At 27.4% G+C, this 11,462-nt stretch overlaps 1 protein-coding gene across 1 annotated transcript; it reads left to right on the top strand.

The window, feature by feature from the left end:
- The first annotated feature begins 1,305 nt into the window (after positions 1 to 1,305).
- LOC129976032 (uncharacterized) lies at positions 1,306 to 10,050 on the top strand. The gene is made up of 3 exons (XM_056089370.1): positions 1,306 to 1,407; positions 6,315 to 6,414; positions 9,364 to 10,050. The coding sequence occupies exons 2-3, from the start codon at positions 6,321 to 6,323 to the stop codon at positions 9,990 to 9,992; spliced, it is 723 nt and encodes a 240-aa protein (XP_055945345.1). The 5' UTR covers positions 1,306 to 1,407; positions 6,315 to 6,320; the 3' UTR covers positions 9,993 to 10,050.
- The last annotated feature ends 1,412 nt before the right edge of the window (positions 10,051 to 11,462 follow it).

Raw genomic sequence — 11,462 nt, 5'->3', positions numbered from 1 at the left:
ATTTGAGATATAACTTAAATTCAAAAGGGAAATGTGTTCTGGCAAAGAATGAAAGCAGCATATTTTTCAAATATTTCCTAATTTTGAAATGTGGATAAAAAAAATTTTAATTAAGTATTTTAATCTGTTGCTATTGGCGATAGGCGAGGATCGAACTCGCAACCTTTGGGTTTGTAGCCGAGTAACAAGACCACTAGACAAAAGAAATTTCTCATGTCTCGTAGCTGTTATCTGGCTTATAAAGCGTCACCACATTACTCCCCCTTCAGTTCGTCGGAGGTGAGACGAACGATTTTTTTGTCCTGTTTTTGCTGTTATTAGTGGTGATATATTGGCTGTTGCGCCTTATCCATTTTTTTTTTATTGGCTGATTATTTATCAGCTTCCTTTATTTATTGGCTGATTATTTATCAGCTGCATTTTTTTTTTCTTATTGGCCGATTATTTATCAGCTTCATTTTATTTATTGGCCGATTATTTATCAGCTTCATTTTTTTTATTGGCCGATTGTTTATCAGCTTCATTTTTTTTTCATTTTTTATTGGCTGATTATCTATCAGCTTTGATTTTATTTATTTCTGGTAGAGGGCGCTACAACAGTTGTATGAAGGTTTTTTGCGTATCACGTCATCGGGTCACCAATGTTGCTATTGGCGATAGGCGAGGATCGAACTCGCAACCTTTGGGTTCGTAGCCGAGTAACAAGACCACTAGACAAAAGAAATTTCTCATGTCTCGTAGCTGTTATCTGGCTTATAAAGCGTCACCACAAATCTATCAGCCAAATCGTTCATCTCACCCCCGACTCACTGGAGGGAGAGTCTGTGGTGAAAGCTTATAAGCCAGTTAACAGCTACGCTACATGAGCAATTGCTTTTGTATTGTGGTCATGTTACTCAACTGCGAACCACAAGGTCCCAGGTTATATCCTCGCTGAACACAATCCGCTACAATGTGTTTTTAAATTATCGTTTTTATATACATTATTTAAGCTTCACCGACATACAGTCACCTCAAAAGGATTGGGGTCAAATCTGAGATAAATTTACTATTCAAAGGATAAAACGTATACTAGAATTAATAATTCTAGTTCTCGGTTTTTTTTTTTTTTTTTTAAGAGAGATTTTTAAAATTATTTTTTTTAATATATAGTTTGGCCTACTTGTCGATTATTAAAAATAATCAAACTTGAATATTTTCATTGCTTTATTTCTTACATTCTAAAATAATTTTAGTAAGGTGAAAAAAAAAATATTAAATCTTTTATAACATTGTGATTGAAAATCTTTCACACGAAACATAGCTGAAATACTATTTGACAAAAGTAAAAATAATAATTGGTGTAACTGTAACCTTCATCAGTATGGTTTGTTTATTTGTGGTAAAGTGTTGTTTTTGATGTGATCGGTAAGGATTTTTATAATTTCCAATCTGCACCAAATAATAAATATTTCATATCTAACAGTAAATGTCATTAATGCAAAAATTAATTGAAAGCGAAACGTTTTAATTTAAGAGAAAAATCTGTTCTTTGATTTATGCCGCAAAAACGCTATAAGAAAATGAAAAGAATTTGCTAGTATTATTTTTCAGAACACATGTTAGAGACATAATCACATGTTTTACTTTCACAATTCATTTTAAATTAAGAAAGAAACCGATTCCTCGTAATTTTTTAGACTAGTATTCCTCCTACTGTTGATGTGCAAATCAGAAAGAATCATGCATTTTAAAAATACCAAATTTAGCAAGAAAAATGAAATAAATTTTTTGCCTGGTGCTCAGTATTATCAAAAGTCCTTATAAACTGCTTATTTTTTTGGTTCTTATATGGGACTTAACCCTTAACTGGGGAGGGGCGGTCTACGAGATCGCATTTCATTTAGACTCAATTTAAATTTTCTAATGAGTGTATTAGTATGAAAAACTGCCAATACATTTTGCAGATATTTTTTCTCGAGATAGATATATTTTAGAAATTTTTCAAAATATATTGTCATTGAAAAAAATAAATGCTTTGGAACATACATTTTCTTCTCAAATTACATGTTACAATAAATAATATTCTTGAAAAAGCATATTACTTTTTACTTTTTAAACCATATTTATTTTCACAATATATGAAGGTATACAGAAGACAATATAATTTAAAATTCAACAATTTATGAAAAATAAAAAAAATGACAATGAGTAAAATTGGCCCTTTTTTTTATCGGCTTGTGTGATTTTCATAGCACGGTTTTCTAGGGCATTTTAAGCATACAGGTTAAGAACTAGTATAAAAATCAACCTATAAATTCTGTAAATGTAAATCTCTTGGTATATTAATATATTTTATAAATTTTTTGAAATACATTTTCACTAGAAAAATTAATTATGTTTGGATATACATATCAAAATCAGTTGAATGTGAATTTTCATCAAAAAACTCTTTTGTAAATCATCCTTATCACTAAAATCACTTTGTGCTTCATTTAAAAGTGCCAGGAGCACTGCTTTATAATAGGAGTATTAAACTGGATGATATTTCGGAATCCAAGTTTTAGCGCCATCTACTAAACCTTGTTTATCACTGGGACACTAACAGGGAGATGTGGTCTTAGAGACTGAGCTCGAAGAAATAACTGAATTATTTTAAAAAGCATCTGTTGAAATCGGTTGAGAAAGTGCACTTGTATCACAAAACAGGAACAGGAAGCTACAGGATCAATCCAGTCAATTGAGCTAAAAATAGAATAGGGGTGACAGAAAATCCATCGCTAGCGGTCTCTCAGACCGCACGTCCCCAGTTAAGGGTTAAAAGTACTTATTTGTTTTTATCCATTTGCTTATATTCCCCTTTTGATGCGGGAAAATATTATTTTATCATGCTAGATCTGCTTGATTATAGACTGTATTTTCTTTACAGTGTCATATCTTTCAATGTTCAGTGGTTTTCAATAAATCCGGTGATCAGTGTAAAAGATTCTTTATCTCTGTTAAGGTTTATCTATGTTTAGCAGAGCACTTTGCCTTTTTGTGGAACTGATATTCATAAATTAGCAAAACTACAATTTCGTTCTCTCTTTTTTTTTCTAAAAGAAAATTATTCAGTTAAAATTATTTTATCAGTAAATTGTTAAAGTCATTTTAATTCTTCAAATAATATACAAATGATAAAGTTAGTAGGAGAGAACAAAAATTGTTGGGTGTCTTATATTCCACAAAAGAGAGCATGATTAAAAAAGAAAAATTGGTTAAAAGTATGACTTGCTTTTAATCTTTTGTCGATACTTGTTTTAAAAATGTTGGAATATATAATGAATAAATTTTGAATTAGTAAAATTGAAAGCAAATGTTGAAAAAAAAAAAATGAAACATAGATTGGCTGAATTTTTTTAATATCCTTTATTTGAAGACCATAAATTTAAAAGACCTTGGAAAATTTTGAAAATTATTTTGATTCTATCTCATAAGCAAGTAAACAAGCATCTGTTGAAAGAGGTTTCAGAACTAATAAAATTTTTGAAAAGGAAAATTTGAATGAAAAATATCATATATTTCACAACATGTAATCAATGATCATATATAGCAGTCTGGTAGAATCTATCCAATAAACATTTTTAAAGAATTGAAAATGTTAACAATATCAGTTCAACAACAAAAATAATCACATAATTTTTTGTAAATAGTTGGGAAAAGAAATAGTTTCAATGATATAAAGAAAGTTACTCTGAATTCATAATTTCTTTTTTTTTTGGGGGGGGGGGATTTTAAAAGGAAATTGCTGAAATTGAATACAAAACTAATATACTTATTTGATAAGTCAGAAACTTTTCACTTCTAGTAAAGTCTAATGAGTTGGGAAAAGTTATGAGTTGTAAAATGTAACGAATTGAAAGTGTTTTAAAAAAATCTCTAAAAAGAAACAACATTTTACTTACATATTTAATAAAATTACCACGATGTTTATATTCTAGCTTTGTTTATTATTGTTCTTAACCTTTTTATTTTTTTATTTTTAAGAATTGGAATATAATGAAGTAGCCATTTACCATTTTTTATTTTCTTATTTTACTAACTGTAGTGTAATTAAATAATTTAAGATATGCAATGAAAGGCTGTTAGTAAATTTGTTAAATGAAACATGCATACAAAAACATTTGAAATAACTCAGTTTCAATTTTGTTGTAAATTATTCAGTAATTTCTGGTAGCATTTTATGTTTATATTTGTATGAAGATGGACTCTTACTTGTGTAATGTGCAACTTAGTTTATTAAATCAAACTCATATAATATAAAATACTTTAGTTCTTATTTTTTTCTCTAAAGGTACATAAAAAGTATTTATAAAGTGCTTAATATTTATGATAAAATTAGTCTGCTCATTATGCTTCTAATTTTCTACTGATTGCTGATAAAGCTGAGGCTTCAGTTTAAATAAAACCAATTCAACCAATAAAATAGCATTATTTTGGACGATCACCTTATTTACAAAAGGTATAATCGAAAGGTATTTTGGTATACCTTCTTTATTCATTGCATTAGAAATTCACCATATAGAAAATGTTAATTATTTGAGTATAAAAATTGGATTTTGTACAGAATTCAAAATGCAGAAAAGTATGAGTTGATTGAGGCCAATGTTAGTTGCAAGAACAAGTGTTCGTGCCAAGAAAGTGTTGCTATGTACCTGGTTTGATTGAAGAGCAGTCATTTATTAAGTACTTCTGGAAGCTGGTCACACTGTTGCAGCTGAGTGTTACCTGACCCAATTTATCTAATCAAATGGTGCTCTGGAGGAAAAAAGGCTATTTACCAACCAAGGGAGATGAAAAGTGATCTTGTTGTTTGATAGCGCTCCCCCACATATTGCAAAACAAACCCAGGAATTAATCGTCTTAAGTTTGAAAATTTTCCATCATGTGGTGTATTCTCCGAACTTCTAATGACCACTTATTTAGAGCAATATCGTCATATTTGAAAGACCAGCAGTTCACAAAAGTTGAAAATGTTTGAAAATATCTCAATGACTATTTTGCTTCGGTAGCACCAAGTTTCTGTTGCTAAGGCATTCATTGTTTATCCAATAAATATCAAAAGACCATAGATAATAATAGTGAATATTTTGAGTATTAATATTGGTAATGAAGTATCTTTTCAATGAAAATAAATTTACCAAGAAGGCCTTCTTGCACACCTAATATAATAAAAGTACTCTTTCGATTTAGCTGCTTCATGGTTCTAGGCAGTTTGCATTATGAAACCCCTTATTTAAGAAATTGTTTAATTTAGTTACACATTTTTAATTTAATAATCATTTTAATTATTTATTTAGATTAATTATTTTTTATTTTAGCCTTAACTTAACTTAGCTCAATTTTAGCCTTAATTTAACTTTTCCAAAATGTCTTTTATTCATTTAAAGACTCATGGCTACATAATATCTTTACATGTGCACAATTTTAATTAATAAGAAATGCTTGCTATTTATAAATACTGTAATATTTAAGTAAATATAATGAAACAGATAAAAACCTCAGCATTTGCACTTGATAGTATTTTTTATCTTACTATTTTGTAATTAAAAAACATTAATTCATTCCATGGCAACTTGGGTTATAAAATTTTTTAAAATGAACTGCTTGTGGTTTCTAGAAATCAAATACTGCACAAATATATTTAAAATATGAGAAATGGAAGTATAAATTATAATGTAATTTTTGCAAGCAAATTGCTTTATTTGTCATATATATTGTATTTGATTTCTTATTTGTTGTTGTAATGAAAATTTCATTAAATTATTGGTACTTGTATATTAATAGCATGCCATTAGCAAACTTTGGGCTGAATTGCCTATCATTGGCAATTGTAGTCAAATTTTAACTTAAATACAAATATTAACAAGGGAATTTTGAACTATAGTTAATTTTTTTGGTATTTATTTGGAGAATTTGTGTATTTTTGAAGAAATTGCTTGCTAATTAATTTTTATATACCATTAAAAAACATTTTTTTAGAATGCTTGTTAGATATAAAAAAAAAGATTTTTTTTTACATGTAAAATTATAAAATAGATTTTATAATTCTTAGTTGCTTACTAATTTGAATGATTTTAATTATGTATTTAACATTTGCCATGATGATAAGTTAAAATAAGGAATTTAAATTTAATGTTATGCATGTATGTAGAAATTTTGATTTCTTTATTATTACTATTACAAATCTTGTGAATATTCTACATAAAAAATGATAATACTTTAGTATTGATATCATTTTGCTGTTTTTTCTTTTTTTATGTATTCTATAGTATTATTTTTTTCTTTATCTTTAGATAAACATGGCATTAAGACAGTTTACTTCGAGATGTAGCAAACCACTATGGTCATATTTACCTGCTTTTAAATCAAACAGAATAATACCTATTGCAAAAAGTTAGTATTTTTATGATGAATTTTTAATTATATATATATATATATATATATATATATGATATTTTCTGTTGTTATATAACTTTTAAGCATTGAAACTGTGCATTTACTAATTCTAACTTAAATAAAAATATTTCTCTGGTTTAGAAACTACTGTTGTTGTCTTGAAATGTGCTAATTTAACAAATTAAAATCAATAGCAATATACTTAATCATATTTTGTATCCAGAAAGTGTTTCATTTTATACAGGAACATTTTTCAATGTGGAAACAAACTTTGATTAATACTTTTGATATTTATTGCTGAAGTATGCAGTTTGTTAAGTCATTGTTTAATATAAGCAATAGGCTGCACCATAAAGAACTTTTTTTTAAAATTTTGTAATCGCTTTAAAGATTTATGAAATGACATTTCTTGAAAATTCTCTTATTGGCTGTATGCTATGGAAAATCTTATTCTTCAAAATTTTACTGAATGTTTCTGGAGTTTAAAATGCAAATTTCTTTATATTTTTGCAGAAATACAAAGAATTTTTTTCCCCTCAAAAACATTCCAATCATTTTTACATTAGAGTTAATTTTGTAGTAGATGTAGTTTTACGAACTGTGAAATTTTATCCTTTGAAGTTATTTCATTATGAAATGAAGTGTCTTATTTCAATGCATTAATTTGATAAATTACTTTAATTTGCAACAAAAACTTGAAAAAGTATGTTTACAAATAATTGTTATTTGAATATTATGATTCCCCCTCCCTTCGTTATTGTTTAAAATAAATCACATAAATGTTTATATTAAGTAGCATAGATATTTGCACTGAAACACAATACAGTTTCATAGAAGTATAGATTGCAATTTTCGCTGTCTATCTATTCTTGTTTGAACATTACAGCATATTTTAAAGAGATGACTAAAAACAGTTGCATGTAAAATTTTAAAAATTCTGTTTTTTTTTTTCTAGCAGTTCTTTTTAACTAGGATTGGTAAATTTTCTGGATATTACAGATTGATTGCAAGTAGTTAACTCTTCATGTGTCCTGATTAATTGTTTAAAAAAAGTCATATTTTAATATTTTCATCATTGAAATTTGTCTCTAATCCTGTAGTTCCACACTCATATAATTTATTGCCATTTCTGTATGTATGTAATGATATTTTAAACTCTAATTTAAATCCAAATTAATTCCCAAGGTTTTATCTTAATTTAACCCATAGTAACTTCATTCTAAAATATTCTCTTATTTCCTGATTGCATTTTACTTTTTCTGTTTAATTCAGCAGAAGCTTTGTAAAATACTTTAGTGAGCGGTTCCCATGCTCTCAGTGAAAGGATAAAAATTGCTGATCTAAACAAATTCTTTTTTAAAAGATCCCTTTGTTTCCCTTACTTGTGATTGACATGCGTCAGAAATCCCTATCGAAATCTTAATAGTATTAGCAACATGAAAAAAATGTTTTCCTTATCAATATCGCATGTTATATAAGACGAGGGATAGTTAATTTCTCGCTCTTCTCTCACTTCTCTTGCCTAATCTGTTGCTGTGACCAGACGTGTTTTATCCGCACCTCTTGTAAATAAATTATCCCTTCCTGGGATGGATTAAAGCCAATTTAAAAATTCAAAATGTCTTCGAATCTGCCATCTGCTTCAAAAATTAATTTGCTTACATGTATATAATATATTTATTTTCATAAAACTCCATAGCAAATCACCATTTCTGAATCTTCAACTCCCATGATTAATATTAATTATTTATACTTTTAAGTTGAGTAATTTTATTGAATTATAATTTAAACTATTTGATATTTTGTTTTGGTGAATAGTCACTGGTTACAGTAAACATCACATCTTTGGCAATTTTTTTTAAATAATTAATCACTGCATACACTTAATGCATTGATTTCCAATATTTAATTAATTAATATAAAATCTTTATATGCTTCATAATATTTATGAGCACAATTTGAAAAAAATCGATCAAGTAATTTAAAGTTCCACTAGATTTTTATGAATTTCGCTTTTATTGATATAGATAATAAAATGATGGAATTGAAAAATATTATAGACACATTGATACAAACAGAAATAGTTACCGTTTTTATGGATTTCAGATATATTATTAAGATTTGTATTTATGTGTTTAGCTTGCTGTGTAAGATTAGGTTATTTGCAATTTTTTGCTCACTTATAATGCAATAATTAATTTTAGAAAAATGCAGCATGAGAATTGCTCTGTGATTATAGGTTTGGTATTACTTCTTTATTTTACAACTCTATCTAAATGAGGTGCTGGCCTTGAAATACATACCATAGCTATTTATTAAAAATATATTGTTATTACGAGTTGTACCTCACTTTAAACCATTAGGTGCTTGCATGCATTTTGATCATTTTTCACTTTAAAAAGGCATTTATTGAGAAAAATTGGTGCAATTTATATCAATCAAAATATTTTTCATCATTTTCTACTTTTTCCCATTTTTGTCCAATAAGTCTTGCAATTGATTGTCTTCGATTTTTTTTTTTTTTTGGTCCTCCAGGCCATTTTTTTATCATTGACATCGAAATCACCACTTGTAAGTCATTGAAACCAAATCCAGCAATTGGGATATGACAGAGCAGCATCACCATAAGTTCCTAAAAGAGTCTGATGGGTTTCAGCTGCAGATTTCTTCAAATCAAACAAAATAGACAATGAATGTCAAAAGTGCAATTTGAAGCATTCCATATTGGGATCTTTATACACTGAATAACTCAATAATACTAACTGGAAAACTTTCAAACAGACTTCAATAAAGTAATAGTAAATTGGTAAAACCTAAACCCATTGTGATTTATATAGATACTTCATCGTTTATATAGATGTCTCTGATTAAAATACATGCAAGCACCTAATGACAAAGGAAGAAGTATTATTTGTATTTTTTACTGATTATAATTTTTATTTATAGATTCTTCGCAACTGATTGAAACAGTACCCAAATCTGGTTGGAACTTGCTTGCAAAGGACAAATTAGTTGCATCTTCTGGCAGTTCATTGTTAAATAAAGAACAACATACCTCATCTCTTCATAATAATAATAACTACATTGACTTGTTCACAAATAATTTGCATAAGAAATTCTATATGCCAACGAATACTATTAATAAGATAAATGTGTATCAAGATACTAATAGCATTCCTATATCTATCATTGAAAATTTCAATAAAGTTGAAATAAGTGATCCTCCTCCATCAAAACAAATCATAAAGAAAGAAGCTGTCCGAATGATTCTTATACGTCGGCGTAAGATGAGGAAACATAAGTTAAGGAAATTGCGCAAACGAATGAAGTTTGTTTTTGCAAAGATCAAGTTGAAGAGAGAGCTTCGAAAAGAGCAAGAGTTTCGCAAAGAATTGCTGTCTCAAGTTGAAGCAGCTGATAAGTTTGATGCAAAGGCCTATGTGGATCAAGTATTGCATACCCTCAGATATCATCCTAAGCCAGAAACTGAGGATGAAGTGAGAGAGCGGCTCAGATTGTTAAAGAAGAAAAACAAGTATCAAACTACAGTTGTTAGACCAAGATTTGACTATTAGAATTATGTTTTAAGTAAATTTTGTAGTTTAAAATTAAAGAATAAATTTGTTGCCTTTATTTTGTTTGTTTTTTAATTCAAATTTTGCACTCAAACTTAGCAAATTTTAAACTAATTTCTTCATGTGCTAGAAACTTGAATTTTTAAATACAGTTTAGAAGTGGACGATGATGCAATATTAACTCGCTTTCTTATCTGTTTGGTAAAAGTTTTGTCATTAGGTGTAGCTGATCAAGACTTAATTTAAATTCAATTTTAAATTTTCACACACACATACTGAAGACAAAAAGCAGAAAATAATTATTTTATTATTATTTTTTTTTATACTTTTGATGTTTTTATTAAATGGACTAAAAAGTATTAATAATTTTTAACCCCTTACAAATTGTTCTGAAAATTTGTAAATATTAAAAATTCAATATCATTTATTTTCAGGATAGTCTGTAAGGGACTAATTCATTTTTAAAATAAATTTTGTTGATTTAAATTCCAGATATTATGCATCATTGATTATTATATTATGTCTAAATTTTTTGACTTAAGATTTAAAATTTTATATTTATACATTATTATTATTGGAATCTTAATACTAATTGAAATAAGAAAATTTGTTAACATTTCAGATCATCCAAAACTATTCTTAAAAACCAAACCAAACTAATTTTTTTCATAAATTATTAATAATTTTTAAAGGACGTTGCACCAAAAATGTGATTGAATATTGTAAGTGGCAACTTAAATCAAGGTTTTAGGAAGGCAGCCATTTTGGAAATTGAATTTCAATCTCCATTGAATGTTAAAAGCCAGTATGCATTTTTTTTTATCAAGTAAAGGAAATTCCTTCACTTTAAACAGATATTGTTAGTATTAATATCTAATATTATATTAAATTAGTTAATATTATATTAAAAGAAATCTTATTTTAATATTTCTCTATGCTCTATTGTGGATATGTTAAATTCAGCTTACAATTAATTTCCGATTCCACCATGCTAGTTTATTTGTGATATCTGCTCATGTGTAACGTTTATAGTTAAAAACGAACTAAATTTTCAATTAATGGTTATAAAATCTTCAATAAAACTCTCATAGTATTTCTTTGCAGGATTTGGGGGGGAAAAAAAACCATTTTTAGTAGTTTATATTTCTGTACGGTCAAGAATTTGGAGCTTTCAGTTTGATTTATATGAATAAAATTTGTATTCCTATTAAGCTATATTAAAGCAGAAAATTGATTTCCTTAATTGGTGCCACTCAGATTGATTAAATATAATCCAATTAGTGCAGTTATATATATGTATGGATAAATGGACACATTAAAAAAAACATTTCATCATTGCTTGATTTTGATGTTGGAAGTGCAACAAAATTTGAAGAATTTTATTAAAGGAATACTTTATATTAAACCTACTAAATATGGGGAAAAATAAAGCCATATCTTGATCATCAACCATGGAAAAATGCCAGAATG

This window comes from Argiope bruennichi, chromosome 7 (genome assembly GCF_947563725.1).
Source record: "Argiope bruennichi chromosome 7, qqArgBrue1.1, whole genome shotgun sequence".
Taxonomy (NCBI): Eukaryota; Metazoa; Arthropoda; class Arachnida; order Araneae; family Araneidae; genus Argiope; species Argiope bruennichi.
This window is presented reverse-complemented; position numbering and strand designations above follow the sequence as displayed.